The following is a 25,815-nucleotide window of genomic DNA, read 5'->3' on the forward strand; positions in this document are numbered from 1 at the left end:
TACTAGTTGGCATTGTTATAAGAGGCTGCATCTGGCTTCAGTACTTTTTTTTTTTTTTTAATATTCAGTGCATTTGTCCATTTTGTGATAGGTGATTTACAAGAGCACCTGACCACACCACACTGAGTGTTTGGCAATTTTTGACTGGAAGGGGCATGACCCCCATACCCCACCCTCCCTATTCACCTAGTCTCACCCCCTAGTGACTTTCTTTTGTTTCTCCAGATGAAAAAAGTCCTCAAAGGAAAACATTTTGCTGATGTGGAGGAGGTGAAACAAAAAAAGGGCAGAAGCACAAAAAGCCATCAAAATTGCCAAGTTCAAAAACTATTTTGAACAGTGGAAAAAATGTGTCGATAGGTGTATTGCATCCAATGGAGGGTACTTTGAAGGTGATTGAAGTTTAAACCTGTAAGAATAAATACACAATTTTTTGTAAATAAATTCTGGGTTTTTTGGGTCCTCCCTCATGTTCCTTGAACCTATTGCTTCTTTAAATTCTCCCCAGCTCCCCCTCCCTTCCGGGCTCCTTCAAGGGCTGATTCCTAGTCTAAGAGCCACAATATCAACAGCAAGAAAACACCGCTGCACAGAACACATGCTCCAATGGCCCTGCAAACTAGCTGATGGAAAAGAGCTCCACACCTTCCAGATGCGGCGCCATTCCTGGATCAAAGCCCATCTGAGGCTCAGGAATGAGCCAGCCACTGCCTAAATCCTGCCCTCAGCTGATCCCTCCCACACAAACATGCACCATCAAATTCTTAGAGCAAGTGCAGAGAGGCAGCACCTTCACTGGCTCCTCTTTCATCTTTTTAAAACTGCATGGCTATGGCAGAGCTTGGGGAAAGAAACAGCATTCATTGTCCAGGCCTTCATAAAATCTCTGTAGAATTTTTAACCTCAATAGTTGTTAAAAATACAAGCTAAATGACCCACAATCTGGCTTGTATGGTAGGGTGACATCTCCTCACAGCTAAATATGGAACCCTCACAGTGGTTAGAAAGCTCCCTACGACCAGCATCCCACTCCACTGCATCCCAACCCTGCCCCACTCCCCATGCACACTTTCATGGAAAAGAACCCCCCACCCACCCTTATGATTACCATGGTGGGCTCCTCACAGTGCTCTCCCAGTAAACTCAGAGCTTCCAGCCTGGAGTCTGGGGCCAAGTAGAAGCCCTTTTCCAATAATTTTCATTTGAGACCCAGAGAGATTTGATCTCTCTTTGGGTAGCTAAACTGTAGCAAAGTGGGCTTCAAAGTGAGGTATGCCAACTGGGAGGACATAAAAACTTTCCATGGGGTGAAGAGTCATGAATAGCTTTAAGGGGTCTGTTTACAGATCTCCAACTTACATATATACTCTTTCCTGTGAGTCTTCTGCCGAGAATGTTCTGTCTTCTGAGAGCTCATCTTTTCCAGCCTCGCTTTTCTATCACCTGTCTTCTACTTTACAGACCAGCATAACTCTCCCTTCTAGAAATCTTAGGATAAGGCATTGAAAACTCTCTGGCACCAAGCAAGGAACAAATGAAGAATAAGTTGCTCCTAAGTCCCACAGGAGCAACACCACAAGAGACAGAGAGCTTATTAAGTTATGTGGAAGGGGCATAGTCTGATCTTACTCTGGAGTCAGACTCAGGGCAAGTCTCCACACCTCAACAGTCCAGCCCTCTTAGAGCAAGAAGACACCTTCTATGGATGGAAGAAGAAGTTGGGGTTTGACCAAAACAGGAGTCTGAAAGTACCATAAAAAGTACTGGATGTTGGGGTTTTAAAGGAAAATAAAGGCATAATAGGCAGAAAGACCTGGGGAAAGTAGAAGTCATTAAGTCACTTATTAAGGAAAGTTTGAATTGAATTATGTGTAGAAAGATGGTAGGAACAATGGTATGTAGTTTCATTTACTTCTTATGACAATATAGCTTAAGGTGAAAATTTAGTGAAAAGAAAGACAATGCAAACATTTCATACACACAAGATTAGAGAGGCATCTCCACTGCAGAAAATAGGCCTGGTGGCAAGCAGAGCTAAAAAATGACAATTATGGTGGGGGCAGAGAAAAGTAAAGAATGACACTAAGTGAACAGATTTTTTTTTTTTTTTTTAGTCTAATCTAGGTACTACTTGTGTAGGCAAAGGGTATGAAAGAATACAGAATCTTAAGAAAGTTAAATTCCAGTGTACAACTATACAGGTTATATTAATGCAACTTTGATGTGTTACCACCACAGCTATAATAACATTGTGAGGTCCTTTGGTGCCAACCTTAAAAGAGTTCAAAGCACATAGCAGCATTAGCTCATCTCAAGAAAGCACATTATTATTCTTATCATTATTCCCAACTCCAGATAAAGGCTGTGCTGCAGGAACAGGTTGGGTGGCTTGTCCAAGGTCTCATAGCTAGTCAATGAAAGGCTGAGAAAGCAAATGTGGGTGGGCAACTCTTCTTCCCACCTCTTGTATTCTGAAATCAAATTGTCATTGTAAGGATAGTTGCATGCTAAAAGGCCCTACCTTCCAAACCCCTACTGGCTGACCTGACAATGTATAAGTACGTCTGGAGAAGTAGGTTCACCTTTGTGTTTCTGTGGGATATTACCTGTGAAACAGCCTAGAGTCCATTTAGCATTGAAACTTCACTCTTTCCTGGCTATAGCTATGGGATAAAGGGAAAATTTTTTTATTGCTGGTGGGAAGCACTGTTTAGTTTGGGTTTTCCAACATGATTTGGCTTTTGACCTAAAGGTCACCTTAGTGATAATCCTATCATAACTAAAGACACCAGTTTTTAGGCTGAAGGCTTATCTATCTACCTGTGTGCATGTGTTTTTCAATGAAATCCCAGAATTAGTCACTTATTTTCCTATAACATAATAAAGAAAAAGAAACACAAGAAGGGGAAAGGGAGGCAAAATTGAAACAGTGTCATTATTGAAAGTACCTGTGTGATTCAAACAACCATGATTGCACCTTATCTCATAAGCTGGCCCAGACACTCTAATACAGTGTCACCTAAGTCATCTGTAACCTTTAATTACTTTATTCCACCATACACACTATTTAGCAGAGAAAAGAAGAAGGTACAGAAAAGAGTAAAAATGGGACTAAAAAACAGTGATGGGGAAAGGAAATAAGGAAGAAGCAACAAGAAAAAGGCAGGAAACTGCAGATCTGAAGAATTGTACTTTTCTAATGACAACTTCTCTGGGAAGGTAGGAATTTAGGCCTGATGCAATCACTGCTGTCTTTCTGCTGCCTAGATCACCATCTGACACATAGTAAGCATTTCTTGAATGAATTCACCATTTTTCAAGGAAAAGCTGCATGTGTCCCACTGTATGGCAATACTTGCAAAGGCCTGAGGGCCCCACGTGGGGTCCTAGTTACCAGGAGCAGAAGGCCAGAGCCATCCCATTCTCCTTGAAAAGACCACCATGCCTTTTTCCTCTGCTCACCTGGGGAAAGCGGCAGTACAGTATTCCCTCACTTATTGCAGGTATTACATTCTAGACCCCCCTGTGGTAGGTGAAAATCCACTAAGTAGGAAGCTTACATTTATTTTAGTATTTATGTATATTTTAAGGCTTTATAAACCCTTCTCACACACTTATATACCATTCTCAGGCCCTTATTAACCTTTCCCATTCCCTTATTAACCTTTTCCACACTTTTATAAACACTACTTATGTTCTTAAATATATTCTACACTCTTAAACCTACGTAACTTTAACAACATACTTATACTATACTGCAAAATCTCGCGATTTAGTAAAAAATCCGTGATAAATAATTAAATATAATATTTTTTAAAATCCCACAATACAGTGAGGTCACGATAAGTGAACCGCGATATAGAGAGGGACTACTGTATATTGTATGTATTGGTTCTACATCTAGAACCAAGGTGGCTTTGGGAAGCACTATCAAGCAAGCCCTATTTTCTCACCCTCACCTCCCATTGTGGCATAACCCATTCTCTCCGAGTTCTTTTGATCACAAAGAAAACCAGGTCTGAGAAGTCCAGGCACTGTTAAAGTGAATGTGTTGCCTGTCTCAGGAGACCATATGATTTCAATCAGCTTCTAGGATAAAGGCAACAACTGGTACAAAGGAACAAGTTGTGTGCAGTGATATTCTGGGTCATTCAATTCCTGAGTAAGGAAATTATTATGATGTGGAGGTGGAGACCTCCTCACCACACTTCAAATTGCAATAAGAGTTTTTTCTCTACTTTGGAGTACCTTGACAATATTTTTGAATTTAGAAAATATTCATTAAAAATATTTTGTTTTCCAATTTTTTATAATGTTTAAAATAATTTAATTACTAGAATTACAGCAACCAAAATAAAACAATCAGGTAATACTGTAGGTGGCTCCATCTTCAGAGCCTTCTTCATTTGTGGCTCAAAATGTATAATTTCAAGTAAACCTAAGCAAATAAAAACTCAATGAAAAACAGTACAGTGGAGATGGATTTGAAGCAACAGGGATGTTTTCAATAGTATGTTTATTGTCACATCAAGATCTGGGGAGGCCTGTGAGCCATCCAGTGACAAGTCATGAGAGAAAGGTTAACTATAGAGCCTGAAGACATTCCTGAGACTTGCAAAAGGTGGAGACAAATAGCCCCTGGCCCTGGGATGAGATGAGGGTGAAGTGATCATCTCAGGTTAGAAGCAGAGGACTTCAGGGTCTCAGATTCTGAAGGGCGGACTCTCTCCAAGGCCAAAAGACATGTCCCTTACTTTGTGTGAGAGCCAGTGTCAAGTGTGCAATAGTCTCTAAATCTAGAGAAAAGGCCTGGCAGGGATGTGAAGTGGAAGAAGGTGCAGAGGCCCAGAGCCAGCCACAGTGAGCTGCGCCCCAGTGGAGTCTGTGGGCGTCCTCCTGTTGGATGTCCAAGTGCTCTGACACCAATGTGACCTTTAATATTCATTGTTATAAAAGGAAAGATGCTACTTCGGTTTATTGATAAAGGCTCCTAGAGCCCAGGGCCTAGAAAAATTTTGTTCCAGAAACCTTATATGATCCCCCAGTCCAGACTTAGGACCATCCACAGACTATCTGGGATAGATTTCTTCTATAAGAGAAAAGAAATTCAGAGCTGTGGATACATCATCCACGTCGGTACTGACAGAGCTTATGTGTGCCTTTAATTTACTGGGGGGATCGAAGAAGCATGGTAAAGAGGATTACTCTCTGGAAGTCACTAGTTTAGTTGCATTAATTTCTGTCCTGGCTGGCATATTTCATCTTCCACTCCAGAGAGAACAGTGGGCCAGCTTTCATGAGCTTTCTCACCACGAAGAATGATCTGGGATTTTGTAAGATATCAATGTTGGCATAATTCCTTCAACGTTTTGCCATTCCCCTGCTTGTAAGTTTTCACTCCCTTTGCAGCTGGTAGCTTCTACTGTCCCCTCCCCTCCCCCCCCCCCCCCCCCCAGTTTATTTATACTGGTCATGAATCAGCTTCTTTTACAGGACCATGTACTTCTTGAGATGAGAAGTCATCAAGGATCCCTACTTTCTGCTACAAGGTTTTTCTTTTGTTTTCCAGCAGGATTTTGTACAAATGCCATGCTTTAATGACTTCTCACCAGTCAGCCAGTTTATGTTGGAAACAAAAGATTTAGCAAAGGTTTGTCTATGAGCACTTCATCTCCCTCCTTCTCTGATATATTTTAAAAACTGTGCCTCTGCATCAACAGCAAAATGCAATGATTTCATACTTCAATTACCTTCTCTCAGCAAACAGGACTTCTTATACATTTTTCTAAGAGCTGCCATATAATTTTGTTGGCTCACTGAGCTCTGAGTATTTCTTTTCCCAGTCATTTTTCCACAATAACTGCTGCATGCTCTTCTTAAATTGGGTCATATTCTTCTTAAGCCTGGTGGGATTTAGACTTCATTTTTCTTTACTAGCTTATCTTCATTAAAGCATATTTTTGCCTCTGAAAGATTTTACAAAATTCCTTATAAAAATGTGTAATATTTCTATATAGTTTTGGCTTTCCAATAGCTTATCCTGTTTCTTTATATGGATCCTGAGTTGTCAAAGTAAGCAGCAGATTTTCTACTGCCATCCGATTCCTTTCTTCAAGCCCTCTGACTGTCTAAGCCCACTTACCTCCTCAGACAGACTCTTATTTTAAATAGTGAGATCTTTAAAAGGTATCTTTGTTGCTTTGATCTTCTGCCCAAAACCTTACAATTTGTTAAGTTTCTTTATGTGATACTTTTAACATCCAAGCAGCCTGTTATCCCATTCCTTGATATCTTCTACTCTTTGTGGCAGAAGTAGCTTCCAGAATACACTGGCAGACAGAGAATTTCCTGTAAAGTAGTCATAATTTCAATTTGCAGGAGGCTTAATGAGACCTGGCAGCATCAGGTGTTTGGCCAGAGTCACCACCAGCATCTCGGGATAGCATTTCCAATACCCTTCACTGAAGGAGCCGAGCTTTCCCCATCTGAAGGACTTCTGTATTTGTTTCTAGGCTACACTTAGAGGGAGCATTAGCCCTTAGGAACATGCTATCAAACAGCCAACCTTTCTGAGTTCTATTTCTATATTCACTGGAATTCCGACCCGCCCCCCCACCCTCAAAATGACTCACAGAAATTACATTTTCTTAGTTCCATGTTTAAAAATATTGATTATCTTTAACATTAAAAGGCAACATAACTGGATTTACAAATGTTGGGGCACATTTTCCTGAAAACTTTTTTAGAAATTATTCTATCATCTTCTAGCATTGAATATTGTTTTCGGAAAAGTCTGGGACAATTGTGACTTTTTCCTACTTTTATTCATGATTTGATCTTTTTTGTAGATTTCCCAAAAAATCTTTCTTTACTAGCGAGGTCCAGAAAGTTAGTGGTGTTTTAGCTTTCTTTCGGGTTCTTAAAAGATGGAACTTGCATTTCTGTTTCTTCTTCTCCTTTGGGAGAGAAAAAGCCCACTTTGTTCTGTTACCTTCAAACCTGCTTGCTCATGAAGACATTCCAGGAAAGAGAATGCAGACTAGTAATTCAATGCTGATTCCTATGGGATTATTTTCTTCTCTCCTTTCCTTTTGTTCTACTAGGCAGTCTTAACCAGGAGTCTCAGTCATGCATTACCAACATGGAAAAGAGAGGGTGCAAATGCAAGAAAGGGGCTGGGTGGTTGCTGTCAAAGAATTGAAAGATAACTGCAGAGAAGGGTGCATCTCTGGACGTGTAGTGTCCAATATTCTCCTGCGAACAGTGAAATGTGATAAAGAGAAAAGAGGATGATTTCATAGTGCTTACTTGAAGAACAACCTGCTCTGGTTTGGGTGAGAAATAGCTGAACTTTTTCTGATTTTCCTATAGTTGACTACTTTATTTACTCAAAGAATATTTGTGAAAGATATGAAGGCTAATAAGGCATGGTGGCCCCTGCTAAGGGGTCACAAAGAGAAGGAAATAGAGGCATCTATGGAACTAATTTAATCTAATCCAGAGGTCTCAAACTGGGGCAAGAAGAACATCATTTGCAGTATGGGAAAAATTATGAGCACTCTTATTTATACTTATTTTCTATAAAATAAAGGAATTATGCTTTAAATAGTTAATGTTTCAAATGACACTGGTGCCCTCATGAGATGCTTATGTTTTATGGTCATGTGTCATGAATCATTCCTGGAAAGTGGGGTTCGTGAAGGAGGAACTGACAATGTGTTTACCCACCATATTATCAGGAGTTTGCTCCACTGATCCTCACAACTGGGCAAGTGGCTTAAGACACAACAGCAAAGAAGTGGCAAGGTAAAGATGATATCAGTGATGCAAAGTCAAAAAAAAAAAAAAAAAGAAGGAAATGGCATACTTGACACGCTGTTCCTTGTACAAGCCCTTAGTCAAGCCTACTACCAGGTAAGAAAACCATGAAAAATTCTAACCTGCAAGATATTGGCAAAAATAAAATTAAAATGTATTTTTAAAATGTGTACTTGAAGTATTGATTAACATCTGAAGACTTCTGGCCAAGATGGAGGTGTAGACAGACACGGTGCATCTCCCTCCACAACTAAGAAGGAATACAACTACCTCAAAACTAGAAACAATGAGAAGTTCCAGGAAATAAAACGGCATGGAAGTCCAACAAACAAAGATATAAAGAAGAAATACTCATCCAGGACAGGTAGGAGGGGCAGAGCCTGGGCAGAGAGGACACGGTGTGGTGGCAGCAGCAGCAGCATCAGCGGCAGGCTGACAGAAAGCGCAGTCACATGTTTTAAAGTCAGGAGGGTCACCTGGAGAGTGTTCCCAGCTCCTCACCAGACCTAGCATCTCACAGTCTCAGCACCAGGGAAAATCAAGCCTCATTGCTTCTGACTATGCAGACCAGTGGAGGTGGGGATGGAGGCAGAAACTACAGGTCTCTCAGCAAAGTCTGCTTGTTTAAAGGGCCCCCACGGTCCTAGAATGTCTGCAGACCCACTCACTCTGGGAACAATGGCCAAGGCAGCAGCTAGAGGGGTGCCAATCCGGTGCGGAAGTGGGAGAGGTGCTTAGAAATGGGGCGAGTGCTGGGCAGGCAGCATTGCTCCCTCTCAAACCCCTCCCCCACATACAGCGCCACAACGTGGTGAAACAGGTTGCCCTGTACTGACAAATACCTCAGGCTCCACCCCTTACAATGTGACAGCTCTACCTGGGATGCGGAGGCAAACAAACACAGGAGCCTGTCAGAATGAGACAGAGAAGTAGGGCCCAAAAGGGGGAACAGATCAAGGTTCCAGTGGGAGAACTAACTGATGAGGAGATAGCCAACCTCACAGATGAGTAGATAGACAACCTAACAGATGCAGAATTCAAAACCCTGGTGATAAAGATGCTCACAGGCTTGACAGATATGCTTGAGTATGGCAGATGCATAAGAGAAGAAGTGAAGGCTATGCTAAGTGAAACGAAGGAAAATCCACACAAAACCAATGGTGAAGGGAAGGAAAATAGGGTTCAAATCAATGATTTGGGACATAAGGAAGAAAAAAACAATCAACCAGTGCAGAAGGAGGAAGCAAGAATTGAAAAAAATGAGGAAAACTTCCCAAATTTTGTGAAGAAGATAGACATACAGGTCTGGGAAGCATGGAGGGTCCTGGGTGAGCTGGACCCAGAGGGGCCCACACCAGGACGCATCATGATTGAGATGCCAAAGGTGAGAGATAAAGACAGAGTCCTGGGGGCAGCAAGAGAGAGGCAGAGAGTTGCCTACAGGGGGTGCCTATAGTACTGTCAGCTGATTTCTCAGAGGACACTTTGCAAGCAGGAAGGGACTGGCAAGCAGAATTCAATGTGATGAAAGACAACCTGCAACCAGGACTACTCTATCCAGCAAAGCTATACTTTGGAATGGAAGGACAGATGAAGTGTTTTCCAGACAAGGTAAAGCTAAAGGAGTTCATCATCACCAAGCCATTATTATATGAAATGTCAAAGGGACTTACTTAAGAAAAAGAAGATCAAAACTATGAACACTAAAATGACAACAAACTCACAACTATCAACAACTGAATCTAAAAAATAAAAACAAAATCCAACTGAGTAAACTAGAGTAGGAACAGAATCATAGCTATGGGGATCATTTGAACAGTTATCAGCCGGGAAGGGGGAGGGGGAGAAATGGGGATATGGTGTAGGGATTAAGAAGCATAGTTGATTGGTACAAAATAGACAGGGGGAAGTTCAGAATAATATAGGAAAGGATGAAGCCAAAGAACTTATATGCACGACCCATAGACATGAACTAAGGCGCGTGGGATTGATGGAGGGAAGCGGGGTACTGGGCAGAAGGGAGCAAAGGGGGGAAAAATTGGAACTACTATAACAACATAATCAATAAAATATATTTAAAAAAACATTTGATATCATTAATGATACACCTCATACTAAATATACAAGGTCTACCTGGAAAAGTCCAGCCATTGTCAATATAATGAGAATGGTTTGTGTGACACTGATGTAACCTAGCAGCCAAGGGGAGTGGGTTAGAATGTGCACACATGAACAACAATGACTTCACTGAACTAGTCACTGGGGGTGGTAGACATCGCTGATTGAGCATGTGTATCGTGTGGCCATTGCATTCAAAATGATTGAGTGAGTAGAGCAACAAATCTGCATCAAATTTTGGATTAAACTTGAACATTCCTCTGTGAAAACTATTGGGCTAATTCAAAAGGCTGGAGCTATGGACAACTGGTGATTGGCAGCTTCATTACAACAACATGCATGCTCCTGCATCACTTCTCATGCAGAGTTCTTTGGCAAAAAACCAAATCACCCAGGTGACTCAGCCTCCCTACAGCCCAGATTCGGCACCCTGTGACTTCTGGCTTTTACCAAAAATAAAATCACCTTTGAAAAGAAAGAGATTTCAGACTGCCGATGAGGTCCAGGAAAATATGATGGGAGAGCTGATGGCGACTGGGAGAGCTGTGTGAGGTCCCAAGGTGCCTACTTTGAAGGGGACTGAGGTGTCATTGTCCTATGTACAATGTTTCTTGTATCTTGTATCTTCTTTAATAAATGTCACTATTTTTCATATGACATGGCCTGATACCTTCAGATAGACTTTGTATTGCAACTTTGAGATATTGGCTTATAAAAATAAATGTATAGTTTATGAATAAATAAATATACATATATAGGAAATGTATGCTTAACTTTTTTTTTAACTGGTAGTGGTGTGCAATGAAAACACTTGGTGAACATTGCTTTTTGTAATCAATGCAAAACCCCTACTATCTATATGAAGAAACCTTTGGGAAAATGGAGTATATATAGTTCATTGTTTCTGGCAACTAGGGGGACATATCACAGATAGTTAAGGTGCATCATGAGGAATGAATGAAATGTCACCAGTTGAAGGAGAGAGGGTCATTCCGAGTTGATGGAACAGTATGAATGAACAGTGACTCAGAGACTCAGAGAGCATATTCTAAAAAGGAAATCTATAGACAGGTCCAAGTATCCTGAAATACATTGTGACTAGGCAGAAGAGTGGCAGGTAACACTGGAAAAGTAGATCACACTCTGATTTAAAGGACTTTAATTCTATGCTAAGATCTTGGACCACACATGATAAGCTATAGGGGGGTCAATGGAAGCAAGGAAGTGTCATGTTCCATCGCTTTCAGTGGTCAGCTGGTCAGAAAGAGGGGCAATAAATAATGATAAAGATACTGGTTTTTAAAGTATCTACTTGAAACTGACATCAAATCATAAAAGACTAGGTATACTAGAATTTAGCATTTAGTTAAAATTATTAAATTATACCCTTTTAAGTGTTATAGCTGTGCTGGAATATAATGGTGTCCTGAAGCCGGTAGGTCTGCCCATAAAACAACTTCCAGGGAAGAATATAAAGATATACTTGGCTTAAGATAATAGAAGAGTATAGCCTATTAAGTACAGGATATATAGCCCCAGTTTTTTTTCTGCCCTTAAGAAAACAGAATTAAGCCCTGGTTGCTGTGGCTCAGTGGATTGAGCGTCGGCCTGCGAGCCAAGTGTCACTGGTTCGATTCCCAGTCAGGGCATATGACTAGGTTGCACGTCAGGTCCCCAGTTGGGGGTGCAAGTGAGAGGCAACCACACAGTGATGTTTCTCTCCCTCTCTTTCTCCTTTCCCCTCTCTCTAAAAATAAACAAACAAACAAATTAATTAATTAATTTAAAAAATTTTTAAAAAGAAAACAGAGCTAACTGACAATCCCAAGATATTCTGAAATACTATGTAAGCAGGAAAGACTGTTACTGGAATGGAACTGTGACCAAGCCAAGGTAAGTTTGTCCTGGCATGGTCTGGAATGTGTGGGTTCTTGACTTCATGCAGGAGAGGTTTCACCATATGAGTCCAGGTGACATTGAGAGTATGTTTTTAAAAGCTGAGGCCAATGAAACAAAAGACAGATTTAAGATAAAAGAAGCAAGATCATAGCAACAGGAGCGAACCTAGGCAAGGCTGCCTTGGCCTTTGAGAAGGAAATTCGCAGAGGCAGAAGTGAGCCAGCTAGGCTGTGTGGACTCGGGAAACAAGTTACAGAGAAAAAAGGGCACTTAGAGAGAGATTCATGGGGTTAGCCTGGGATAAATTGCCACTGCCCTTTGCTCCCTTGGTTTTAAGTCTCCTGGGAATGTTTAGAGCTTAGGAGAAAGGACCTGAGGAAAGAAAGTGGGGAAAGGTGAAGACATGCTCAAGAGAGAGCACACACTGGGTTCTTTGCCTTAAGGGTTTTTATCTGTTTTCTAAAGGTGGGGATTCTAAGGGAGGATCTCCACAGAATATTCATCAGCTTTCCAGGTATGTCCTTTAATATGCTGATTCATCAAAATGAGCATATGGAGGGGTCAGGGTCATTCTATGATCAGTTTCACCTTCAGAGAATGTCACCAAAAAGGGACTGGGACTGAGGCAGGGTATGCCCCAGCACTGTGTGTAATGTGTAAACCATTTGCTCCTAAGTGTCCTTGGTTAGGGAAGATAAGACCTTCTGACTTATTATCTAGTGGAAATTCTCAGTCATCTTTCTGAGCAATTGATTAGCTGTCTATCTCAGTTTCCCCATTCCACTTGCCAAGGAATTCTTCTAGCTTTTTAATAAACTACCTCAAGACCAAATGGCCAGAGCCACAAAGACTCCAGCAATGGGTAGTGGCACCTCATTCCAGGCTAACCCCATAAACCTGTCTCCAAGGGCCCTCCTTTTGCCTCTGTAACTTGTTTCCTGAGTCCACACAGCCCAGATGGCTCACTTCTTCTGCCTCCATGACATTCCTTCTAAAGAGCCAAGAGTTAAATCAGACAAAGAAAATTGCTGAAGCTTGCACAAGAACTGACCAACAAACACAGCTCATGACCTTGCACCCCTTACTCATGATTTCTTTTTTGCCTTTAAAACTCCCTAATTGTAAGCCATCAGGTAGTTAGGTGTTTTAAGTGACAGCTTCCTGTTCTCCTTGTATGGCGCCTTGTAATAAAGCAACCCTAATTCCTCCATTGCAGTTCTCAGTGTTCAGTGTTTGGCTCTTCTGTGTATCAGGCAGATGAACTCTCTTTTAGTTTGGTTACATATTGTTGAGAAACTTGGAGCACTATGTTAGCATCAAGACAAAAAAAAAAATGCCATGACTTGCTGGGTTTTGTTTTTGTTTTTGTCTTTTGGTCTGTTGTCTCTGTTTTTCTTTTTCTTTTCTTTTTTTATTGTTGTTCTATTACATTTGTCCCATGGTCTGTTGTCTCTTAAAAGCAACTCAGTATTTGGTTAAACAGGATAAGACCATTCTGAGCTGGCTCTGTGGTTACACTTCCTGTTTCAATCTCTTCCAGGAACATAATCTTAACCAATCTGAAACTTTCTGGACACCAATGAGGTAGTCTGTCATGTGGGTCCTGTCCATTCCCCATAAATAGAAAAGGCAACCTGCATAATTAAAACAAACAAACAAACAATCAAAAAATCTGGGGACTTCAAGCTAGGATGGAGGCATAGGTAGACATGCTTTGCATCCTTCCACAACTGTAATGATTACATCTACCTCAAAACAAAAACAACTAGAATTACCAGAAAATTGAACTGCATGGAAGTCCAACAAACAAAATATAAAGAACAGGTAGGAGGGGCAGAGCTGGGGCAGAACCAAGGCAGAGAAGACTCAGTGTGGTGGCTGTGGTGGTGGCAGTGGTGGTGGGAGCAAGGCGGAGGCTGTGGCTGGCCATCGGAAAGAGTAGTCACACATTATAAAAGCCAGGAGGGACATTTGGGAGTGATCTTAGGCCCAAGCCACACTGTGTAGCTCATAGTTCCAGTACCAGGAAAATAAAGCCACATTGCTTCTGACGATGTGGGGACTGGGGCAGTGGAAGAAACTGCCCATCTCTCATGAGAGTCTGTTTAGAGGCCCCCTGCTCCCTGGTCCTTGAATGTCTGCAAACCCACCACTTATGATGTAACACGTGTGACAGCTTTACCTAAGGCACAGAGGCAAACACAGGGGGCTGTCAAGTTGAGGAGACAGAGAAGTATGGCCCAAAAGAGGCAGCAGATCAAGGCTCCAGTGGGATGTAGAGACATGCCGCAGTTCAGTGGAGACTTTCTGTTCAGCAGACGTTTTGGGGTCGCAGATGAGGAGAAATGAGTTGAACCAGACACCGATTTCTGTCTGGGAGGAAGAGAGGTGGCAGTTCTCTCTAGAGGAGAAAAGGCCTGAACTCTCTTTTCCCATGACTTTTATTGAGAAAGGTATTTATGGGAGTGTACCTTCAGGATATGTAAATCACCAATCAGCTTCAAATTCTTGGATAACTATCAACAACTACTGATTATAGATAATGCAAGGAACACAGTGAACATTCTAGATCAGGGTTCAGTGAACATTCTGGCGTCAGATGACTACTGGGTGCAGGATTTCATGTTTTCTGGGCTTTGATCTTGGACATTTTATTTACATTAAGCAACTGATAAGAAAAGCAGAGCAAGCTTCAAAGCATAGTACACATTCTTTAAGTCCAGTTCCAAGGGGAACCCACGGAGGAGTTATTGTGACATGCCTGCCCTCTAGCCTTCCTGGTTTTCCAGTCAAGACTTAAAGGCCTCTTTCAAGGCCTAGCTTGTGGCCAGGCTACAGTTCCCAATATCACACAAGGCGGTCCCCCACAACAGGAGAACTAAATGATGAGGAAATAGCCAGCCTAACAGATGCAGCATTCAAAACATTGGTGATTAAGATGCTCACAGACTTGACAGACATACTTGAGTACAGGAAATGCATAAGGGAAAAAGTGAAGGCTATACGAAGTGAAATGAAGAAAAACCCACATGAAACAAATGATGAAGGGAAAGAAGCCAAAGTTTAAATCAACGATTTGGAACATAAGGAAGAAATATACAGTTAACCAGAACAGAATGAAGAAACAAAACTTTTTTTAAATGAGGAGAGGCTTAGGAACCTCTGGGACAACTTTAAATGAACCAACATCCAGATCATAGAGGTGCCAGAAGGAGAAGAGGAAGAGCAAGAAACTGAAAACTTATTTGAAAAAATAATGAAAAAAAACACTTTCCCGATTTGGTTAAGGAACTAGACATACAAGTCCAGGAAGCGTAGAGAGTCCCAAACAATCTAGGCCCAAGGAGAACCACACCCAGACACATCATAATTAAACTGCCAAATGTTAAAGATAAAGAGAGAATCTTAAAAGCAGCAAGAGAAAAGAAGAGAGTTACCTATAAAGGATTTCCCATAAGACTATCAGCTAATTTCTTAAAAGAAACTTGGCAGGAAAGAAGGGATTGGCAAGAAGTATTCAAAGAGACAAAAAACAGGGGTCTATGACTGAGATTACTCTATCTAGAATAGCTATCATTTAGAATGGAAGGGCAGATAAGGTGCTTCCCAGACAAGGTAAAGCTGAAGGAGTTCATCATCACCAAGCCATTATTACATGAAATATTAAAAGGACACATTTAAGAAAAAGAAGATCAAAACTATGAACAGTAAAATGACAACAAACTCATAACTATCAACAAATGAATCTAAAAAAACAAAACAAAACAAAAAAAACTAAGCAAACAACTAGAACAGGAACAGAACCTTAGATATGGAGATCATATGGAGGATTGTCAGTGGGGAGGGGGGAGGGAGAGGGTGGGGGGAAAGGTACAGGGATCAAGAAACGTAACTGGTAGGTACGAAATAAACAGGGGGATATGAAGAATAGTATAAGAAATGGAGAAGCCAAAGAACTTATATGCATGACCCATGGACATGAACTAAAGGAGCGGGAGGAATGTTTGAGGGATGGTAGGTACTGAGCTGAGGGGGGCAAAGGGGAAAAAATTAGGACAACTGTAATAGCATAATTAATAAAATATACTTTAAAAAATCTTGCCATTCTCTTCTTCCCAAAAGAAGGTGTCCTGGTCTAAGTATAACCCTTTCCTTTCTTTTGTTAATAGCTTCTTTGCCTCACCTTTCTTCCTTAAAGACCTTCCATTTTGTGCAGCCCCTTAGGGCACACTACTAGTTGCTACACTGTATGCTGCTTGGTTCATGAATTGCTTAATAAAGCCAATTAGATCTTCAAATTTACTTAGTTGAATTTTGTTCTTTACAAGAATATACCACATTTTGTTTATCTACTCATCAATTGATAGATACTTAGATTGCTTTCACCTTTTGGCTATTATGATTAGCTATGAACATGCATATACAAATACTGCTTTGAAACTGCTTTCAATTTTGGGAGGTGTAAATAAGAAACTAAATCTTTTGGTGTTTCCTTTCTAGTGAGTGAGTTCTCTTAGGGGCTCTTTTAATGCATTATTTTCTTGAAAAATGTATAAATACATGGCAGCCATTCAAAAGTGGGCTGGGCATGCCAAGAGTTCTGTTCAGAAGCTGACCTGTTTGTGCTGTGAAAACTTAGTTAATGTTCACTAGCCATCTAAATCCCAGAGGCAAACTGTTAACTCTATGACTCAGCGGTTATCTACCTCAATACGCATGTTTCAATTTTATTTAAATGGAAAGCAAATGTCTAGGGCAGATTTAGAAGAGAAATGATGAGCTGCCTACACCTTTAAGAGCAGCAGTTGCTGGTGAAATCTGTGACTTGGAGCAGTATTCCTGCAAGGACCTCAATACTGTATCAATCTGCTGCTGCAACTTAAAATGGCTCCCCCATCAAATCTTTCTATGTGTACTCATTCATTTCATAAGGGATTTATTTATAAACTTGTTGATATCAGGGATTACACTTTGAAAGGAAAACCTGTCAATTGTGATATTTTATAATGTTTCATTTAAGAGTACTCTCTACTCTTCTGTTTCTGTTTTCTCCACAATCTGGCCCTGTATGGTAAAATGCTATTTCCTTACGATTTACAGAGCAAGCATTCTCTGGATTGCCCTCCCAGCCTAGGGAGCTCACAAATCACTGATAGAGTGGGGGAGGGGAGGCTGCTTATAGAAGGGAAATGGTGCTCTGGAAAACTAAGGCTCTACTCCCTCTGCTGATTTGAATGACAAAGAGGGCAAATCTCTTCCTTGAAAGCTCAGCAATCTCAGTCTGGACTCAGGCCAATTAAACCCAAATTCAAATGCTGGCAATGGGATAACGGCCTACTTTACTGAGGAACAAAAGTAAATGTGCCTGCACTGCCCTGCTTTCTTGGAATTTTCTCTGCTTATTCTAGTCTTTTGTTACCTAGGACAGCGGGTCGTCGCAGAGCCCTATGACTGCAGAAGGACGAGGCTCTGAGGTTCCTACCCAGGCAACCCTTCCATTAAAGAGTACAGGGGCAGCTCTGCTAGGAGCAGCTGGCTTCTTATCTGGGAGAGGGAAAGCTGGGGATGAAAGGGGGAAGACAGTGGGATATAAACCAGGGGATGATAAAGCTGAGAATGCAGAAGTCTCTGTAGGGTCCCAGGAACCACTACCTCCATCCTCTTCCCAACAGTCACATTATAGGGCTAAGACATTCCTAGCCGCAGTCCTCTGAGAATTTGAGTCCTTTACATAAATGTTAGGATCGGTAGCTTTCCAATCTTTCTAGCAGGAGAGCGTTAAGAAGAGTAAAATAGGAAATAATGAATTCGCAGTCTCTTTCAGTTCCCCTTCATTCATTGGCTGTGTCGGTTGCCTAGGAAACTGAGTGCATCTTGGCTGTAGGGTTGGCTGTCAGGCTAAGGCGGCTGTGAGCTGTGTACTAAATGGTGAATGCCTGCAGACAATAGGGAAATCCGAAAGCTAGATGTCTTGCAATTTCAGTAGGTGTGTAAAAAATAGATATCTCGCTTTAAGCAAACAATGCTAAATTTCAAGTAATTAAAACAATGGTTTTATGTGTAATAAAGAAATGCGAAATCACTTGAGAATCTGCCGTTGACTACACTCTGAAAACTGGGATAGCAAATATAATTTTAGTAGCTTAGGGGATATCTTAACTCAGCCACACCATCGGTTATGCATAAAACAAATGTTGAAGTTTATTTCACACTGAGTTATTTCTTCAAGTATCTCAGGAAAAGGAAATTTAGAAATGTTAGTACATCATTAAAATTAATAGCATGTAAGTGATGATAAAATATATTGTTCTGACACCTTTATGTCCGATATACAAATGACCTAGATAGAGAGGGATTGTGTATAATAAACAGACAAAAAGAAATGCAGGAGGACCCAGACGAAAACGACTCTCATTTTTTATTTTTTCTTTGAAAGCCCCTCACCAGCCTATTTTGGGGAACTATAGGGAATAAGGATAAGGGTTAGCAGATAAACTGAAAGACTTCTGGGGAAGACTGGCTGTCATCAGCATCTAGCCTTCCAACACAAAATCGGTCCCTTGTGAAAATTTACAGAAATGTGACATCATGATTCCAAATTTGGGGAGGGGCTTAGAATAGTTAACGAGAATGCCGGATTGTAAGAGGCGGGTGTGGGAGGGCAGTACAGTACAAGCAAAAAGTAAGAAAGAAAAACCGATCTTGAACCAAAAGTGCCGAGTCCCCAAGAGCATCCGGGTTTTCAGGGGGAAGAGTTCCAGTCTCACCGTATCTCAAATTCCTTTCCGTGAAAGGAAATGGTCTTTTATCCACATTATCTTGAACATACGTTTCACCCGGTCACTCCTCGATCTGACTCTGAACAGAATTTGAAAATATAAACCGTTAGGTGAGAGAGGGTGATGGCAGGCTCTGATTACCCTGCACGGAGCTGATTCTCCACACCCCCTCCCCACGCTGCGTTCGAGGGCTGCCCCTTGGAGCTGGCAGCCTGCAAGAAGCGATAGTAGCGTGCGTGCGGCCCTCTCTGGCTTTCTTCCCGCGCTGCTCTGTTTACCGGAGCCCCCAACTCCAGGACCGAGTGCTGATAACCAGCTACAGCCTTTTCGGTCTGGAAGAGGTCGCTTTCCCCGAGGGCTGGGGCGCCTGGAAGACCGATTCCAGCCTGAACCCTGTCTTTCACTTGCTGTGTGTCCGTGGGGATCTTTCGCTCTCAACGTTTCCGCCTCTGCAGCAGCTGGATTAGAAACTCGGGGTCAGCCCCAAGTCCTTGGAGCCTCTCAAGTGAGGCTTGTGGTCCGACCTTCTGCTCCTGCGCCTCAAGCTGGATTTTATCATAACCCAAACGCGGGGATTTGCGTCTGGGAACTCTGCCCCGGGTGTTTCAGTCTGGGCGAAATAAGGGAGAATGGGCTTTTGTTCTGTTTCTCTTTGTGCACTGGAATGGAATCCAAAGCCCCCCTTCCCAACCCACAGCGGGAAAAGGAGGCGATGACAGCTTGCTGATAGCTCTGGGAGGGTCTCACTCAACAGCTGCCGACCCTGTTCGGCCACGGAAACCGGGATCGTTCGGTTGCTCTCGCCAGAGAATTAAAAGAAGGTCCCTTCGTAGACAACCTGTCCAGGTAGGGGGTGGGGCGCATCACCCATGAAATTTCAGGGAACAGGTCTGTAGTGAATGTACTGAACGTTTTAGCCACCCTTCACTCACGCAGGTTCAGCTCCCGCCCCGCCCCCCCCCCCCTGAACAAAGAGATAAGCTTCTTCGACTACTTAGAAACTACATTTGAAGGAGGGTGGGTGCTCCAAGTCTGTGCACCCATTCTGTGTGCTTGTCGGGATCTCTCGGGGCTCCTCCCTCGCAGTGCCGCAGTTTTTAGGCGTGTCCCTCATCCCCATTAGCAACCTGAAGGTTGGGGACCTCGTGGTCACCGTGGGGTCCGGAGCCTGATGGAAGATGAGAATGTTACGGAGGGCGCGGGTGATGCACCCTTGGAAACTATGCCCATACTGGACAATAGATGAACCAAACCCAGTTCCGGAAAACACCTAGGGTGTGATTTTTAAATACTCAATTGTGGGAGGCATCCCGCGTACTTATGAGCCCTTTGTTCTGACTTGGCCCCGCCCCTGAACCCCACCCTCGTTCTGACTGCTGGTAGTCCAGAATGCTTGACCAGCCCACCCACCCCATTCTCTTCCAAGGAACAAAAGCCAACCCGCTGGGTGGAGGAGTCTGTAGTACTAGTCGAGAAGCTGTGGACTATCAGAGAGGGTCGAGAAGGGCTGGACGTAGTGTAGGGGGTCGCCCCAGCCCTAGATGCTTCAGTAACTGTGAAAGTGCCTAAAATGTCCTTGTCAGAGACAAAGAGAACCGGTGGATGCTGGGGGCGGTGCGGAGGGCATCCTGGGGCTCTACGGCCTCGAGTGTCCAGAGTCACGGCTCTTCAGACTCCAAAAACCTGATCATACATGACTTCCCCTTGCAATCGCCTGTCCAGCCCCAAGGATCCATGAGACTGGGGTTCAGCCGCTGGACAGTTATTGACCACTAGGATTGGGGAAAGGGACAGTAGTCTCATTAGGAGAGGTGGCTCACGGACCTCTGGCTCTTGGCAGAGGAGGTGCCCCAATCTGCAGTGGCAGCACAACTTTGGCCACCTCAACCCTACCACCTCCAGCAACCGGAGCATATCGCACTCATTTCCAGCGCGCCTGTCGGCCTCTCCACCTGTTTCAGTCCCCTGGAGTCCCCCGCCCCCACTCGGCGCCAGATCTTCCCCGATTCCCAGCCTGCCACATTCTGCACTCTCGCCTCGCCTCTAAACCCTCAAGTCCTGGGTTCCTTCACCCATTTGCAATTCTCAGTACCCAGCTATTTCCACCCCAACCCAACCCGAGCCCTAGACAATACACAGGCCCCCACCCTACTCCGCAGAGCCCCCATTCCTCGCCGGGGCTGCAAACCTGTGCTGATTGGCTACGGGCCCACGGTCCAGCCCCTTGGACAATCCCGGAGGCTCGGAGCATTACGTCAGCCGGGCCTGGAGAGTGCTAGAGCCAAGGGGACTGGGGGGCTCAGGCTGGGGGCGCGGCCTGCGCGCGCCGCCCCACCCTTCATGCATAAAAGGCAGAGTTGGTTGGACAAGCGTTCTTAGCCCGCTAGTTCTCGAGCGCTTTCCTGGCGACCCCGTACCAGACGCCGACCCGGCCCAGAAGAAACTAGCTAGCATCATGCGTGAGATCGTGCACATCCAGGCGGGCCAATGTGGCAACCAGATTGGCGCCAAGGTGAGAGCGCTTGGGGACTGGACCGGGGTGGGGGAGAACCCGGGTCTAAAGCTCTTTGGACTTTCTGGGAGTCAATGGAATCCTGAGCAGGCTCGGGGCTCTCCAAGGACGGACCTTGCCCGGTGCTTTGTGCAGTGGGGCGTGGGCTTGGAGGCGACTTTCGTGAGAAACGTGAAGAAACCTCTCTCATTTGTGCTGTAACTCATTTGGAATCCTGGTCACTCTGCTTCCTCCCTACTACTCGCTTAGCCAGGAACGCGGACCTGGAGAAGGCGCTGCTGTGTCTTCGAGGCTGTGCGCTCGGGTTTGCGGGAGGCACAGCACGCAGGGAGAATTGATTGTACGCGCTTGAACCCGATTAGTGCAGCTGGGGGTGGGGAGGATAGCGATTGTCTTGAGATCTCTGGACGTGCTATGAATCTAAAAACCACCCTCCTTCAGGTTCCTCCGGCCCCTGTTCACCCGCTCACCCCCTCGGTGTCAACTGGAGTCCCCGTGCGACCGCCTCCTGCGAGCGCCGGCAGCTGTGACCGCTGGTGCCCGCGGTTCGGTTGCTGATTTCTCCCTCAACCCCCAAAGACCCTCACCTCCTGCGGCGAGCAGCTGTTCGCCGGAGACACGCCCGATTTCAATTTTTTTGCCCCTGCAAAATAGAAGTTCTGCAGCTGTGGGTGGCCACCCAGCCCTAAAGCCCCTGAAACGCTGGGTTGTAGTAACTTGAGTCTGGGGTCTATTCGCTTTGAGTCGTGGCCACTCGGAGCTTTGGGCGTGGCTAAATACAACCTTTTACTGTGTCTCAGTTTTGGGAAGTCATCAGTGATGAGCATGGGATCGACCCCACTGGCAGTTACCATGGAGACAGTGATTTGCAGCTGGAGAGAATCAATGTGTACTACAATGAAGCCACTGGTAATTGCCTTTACTTCCCCCCCACCTCTAGCTTTTTAGCCCCTTTTCCCAGGGAGCTGACCCCAGGAGTCTGGCCCCAAGGGGTGGGGGAGGGACTAAAGGACTTTGGATTCACACTTTTTCACTGTGATATTTCACTGAGTTTCCTGGTTCACAGTCACATGGATCCTTTGAGAATTTGGTGGGTCTGGCTCCTGCCTTTGTTTGGGGGTCAACAGCAATGCCTGTGAAAAGGAAGCTGGTACCACGCCCTTCTCTTCAGAGTTCTCTGCATGTAGGTCTAAGTCCAGCTCTGTTCTCTCCAGGTAACAAATATGTACCTCGGGCCATCCTGGTGGATCTGGAGCCAGGCACCATGGACTCCGTCAGGTCTGGACCGTTTGGCCAGATCTTCAGGCCTGACAACTTCGTGTTTGGTGAGTGACTAATATCGCTGATGGCAGGAGGCTTATTTTACAACAGACAGCTCAGCCTTAGGGATGTGACTGCCTAGGGGAAAGTATGAAGAGCATCCAGTTGTGTGCTGATTGAATCCTAATATAAGCTAAAACAAATTTGTCCTACAACCTCTAATAAACACATATTCATAGCTTTCCTTATTTATAATTATATCCATGACCAAATATTTTAATGTCTGAACATTTTGGTGATAGCCTAAATTAACCTTATCTGAACACTGACTCATTGATTAAGAGTTTTATGGTAAAAGAATTTAATCAAATCATCGGTGACTTATTAAATGTCTTTCTCTCTGGCAGGCCAAAGCGGTGCCGGGAACAACTGGGCGAAGGGCCACTACACAGAGGGAGCTGAACTGGTAGACTCAGTCCTGGATGTGGTGAGGAAGGAGTCAGAAAGCTGTGACTGTCTGCAGGGCTTCCAGCTGACCCACTCACTGGGGGGTGGCACGGGGTCGGGGATGGGCACTCTGCTCATCAGCAAGATCCGGGAGGAGTACCCAGACCGCATCATGAACACCTTCAGTGTCATGCCCTCACCTAAGGTGTCCGACACAGTGGTGGAGCCCTACAACGCCACCCTCTCCGTCCACCAGCTGGTGGAAAACACAGATGAAACCTACTGCATCGACAACGAGGCCTTGTATGACATCTGTTTCCGCACCCTGAAACTGACCACCCCCACTTATGGAGACCTCAACCACCTGGTGTCAGCCACCATGAGCGGGGTCACCACCTGCCTGCGCTTTCCCGGCCAGCTGAACGCAGACCTGCGCAAGCTGGCGGTCAACATGGTACCCTTCCCCCGCCTGCACTTCTTCATGCCGGGCTTCGCCCCCCTGACGAGCCGCGGCAGCCAGCAGTACCGGGCCCTGACGGTGCCTGAGCTCACCCAGCAGATGTTCGACTCCAAGAACATGATGGCCGCCTGCGACCCCCGCCATGGCCGCTACCTGACGGTAGCCGCTATCTTCCGGGGCCGCATGTCCATGAAGGAGGTGGACGAGCAGATGCTCAACGTGCAGAACAAGAACAGCAGCTACTTCGTGGAGTGGATCCCCAACAACGTGAAGACTGCCGTGTGCGACATCCCGCCTCGGGGCCTGAAGATGTCGGCCACCTTCATTGGGAACAGCACGGCCATCCAGGAGCTGTTCAAGCGCATCTCAGAGCAGTTCACAGCCATGTTCCGGCGCAAGGCCTTCCTGCACTGGTACACGGGTGAGGGCATGGATGAGATGGAGTTCACAGAGGCGGAGAGCAACATGAACGACCTGGTGTCTGAGTACCAGCAGTACCAGGACGCCACGGCCGATGAACAGGGGGAGTTCGAGGAGGAGGAAGGCGAGGATGAGGCTTAAGTTTGCAATTTAAAGCAAGTTAGGGAAAGTTGAGAAGGAAAGCAAGGGGGAGGGAGGGTGACTGGTGAAAATATCTTGGCAGTTGAAGGAAAGAAGCATGGTCTGCTTAGGGGTGTGCACTGGTGCTCTTCACAGTTGCCTGTCTTTTTTTTTTTTTTTTTTTTTGGTAACACTGATGACATCAATGTAACATTTGAGATATTTCTGAACTACTGTTGTAATGGCTAAAGTCACATAAAAGTTTGTGTTCTAATTAATATTCCTCTTTTCTGTCTCCTCTTTATTGAGTTCTTTATTATAAATTTAAATGTAGCTTTCAGAACACATTGTATTAAATTTTTCCCTTAGAAAAGGAAAGAGATAGGTAAAAGTTAAAATGAATTTACTCTTTCAGCATGGTAAAATTGAACCAACACATTGGTACCCGATTTAAGATGGGAGAACAATCCAAATGTTAAAATGCCTTTAGCTATTCAATTAGTTGAAAGGATGGCTACCTGAAAGTACACTAAATGTGTTTTCATTTAAATCCTACTATACCTTTATCTCCTTTACAAAAAAAATTTTGGAATATTTACTATATCCACACAGTACAAAATTATAAAGGATTGAGAGAGTGGAAGGTAAATGTCACTTCCTTCTGTGTCCCTTGGTATAGTTTCTGCCCTGGAGGCAACCATTATTAGCATTGTTATCTTCCTTGCAATCCTTGCAGAAATATTCCATATACTTCACACCTATGTAGATTCCCCTTTTCTTTCTTCACACACATTGTGATACACTGTTCTGCTGCCTCTTATTTTTTTTTAGCTGAACAGTATATCTTTAAAATACAGAGAGCTTCTCTCATTTGAATGATACTTAGTGTCCATTATGTAGTTGTATCATATTTTATTTAACCAATTTCTACCAATGGACATGTAGATTGTTTATACTTTTTTCTTATAGTGCCACAATGAATAATTTTGTGCATATAATATTGTGTATATGAGAATAGCTATCTTGTAAATTTCTCTGAGTAGAATTTCTTGTCAAATGGTATATGAAACTATGCCTTTTTAAGTTGATGGAACCACCTGTTCTTAGGAATAGTCAAGGTTTATAAATAGATAATATGCTAAAATTCTCAAACAACTCTTCTTCACAGCAATCATATCCTACACAACAAGCTATCTGTATTTACTACATTTGAGTTCTGCATTATTGGAGAATTTTACTTTAAATAGGCAAGCCATAATTTTTACATTATTGTATTCTTTACCATACAGAGCTGGGATTTGGGTTTTGAACCCAAGCCTACCTCTAGACTTAAACTTAACCACCAAAGAAGCCATGGGATTTCAACAAGTAACCTTCAGTTAAGATCATATGCTTCTATGGGATAAGTTATACTGCTTTAATCTGGGTCAGTCAGTTTCTCATTTGGGAAGAGAAATGGAGTGTAAGTTATGAACAAATGTAGAAGACTTATTTATGTACCCCTATAGGAAGAAAACTAGGTTTACAATTTTTCTAATTTTTAGTGAAATTCAAAATTAGAAAGAAAACTACTTTAAAGCTTATCCTATATTTCATTCCACTTGGTTCTACTCTTCAGTATTTAAAGAAAAAGGAAGATGAGGGGTGGATAGCAATTTCCATGTTAAAGAGACTGCCCTATATTTGAAAACAGTTCCAAAGAAAAGTGAGCAGTGTCATTCTAAATAGTATGAAAATAAGTTAATTCTATCAAATGGTCCCCATAAATGAAAAAGAGCAGCAGTTCACTTTACAAGTATTATGCATCATAAAAACTAGACCTACTGATGAACAGGGGCAACAGAACAGGAGCCAGTGGCTTCTTCAGTTTTCCATATTTAACAGTGAACTGGCAGGGCCACTCCTGCTGAACTAGTGTAAAGCTTCCAAAAACCTAATTGAAGGCTAGCATTGGTTTTAAATGCCCTGAAGGCTTGGGTCAG

General features: G+C 43.6%; 1 protein-coding gene and 1 long non-coding RNA gene across 2 annotated transcripts; one reads left to right on the top strand and one right to left on the bottom strand.

The window, feature by feature from the left end:
- Window positions 1-18,239: 18,239 nt before the first annotated feature.
- LOC150015533 (uncharacterized) lies at window positions 18,240-20,869 on the bottom strand. The gene is made up of 2 exons (XR_016509746.1): window positions 20,803-20,869; window positions 18,240-18,693 (listed from the first exon to the last, which is right to left on the bottom strand). It is a non-coding gene; the product is annotated as an uncharacterized LOC150015533 (long non-coding RNA).
- A 130-nt stretch (window positions 20,870-20,999) lies between these two features.
- LOC150015534 (tubulin beta-2B chain) lies at window positions 21,000-24,111 on the top strand. The gene is made up of 4 exons (XM_090269888.1): window positions 21,000-21,126; window positions 21,927-22,035; window positions 22,341-22,451; window positions 22,794-24,111. The coding sequence occupies exons 1-4, from the start codon at window positions 21,070-21,072 to the stop codon at window positions 23,852-23,854; spliced, it is 1,338 nt and encodes a 445-aa protein (XP_090126014.1). The 5' UTR covers window positions 21,000-21,069; the 3' UTR covers window positions 23,855-24,111.
- Window positions 24,112-25,815: the final 1,704 nt, after the last annotated feature.

The sequence above is a fragment of the Furipterus horrens genome, unplaced genomic scaffold (assembly GCF_987537825.1).
Source record: "Furipterus horrens unplaced genomic scaffold, mFurHor1.1.pri manual_scaffold_3, whole genome shotgun sequence".
Lineage (NCBI taxonomy): Eukaryota > Metazoa > Chordata > Mammalia > Chiroptera > Furipteridae > Furipterus > Furipterus horrens.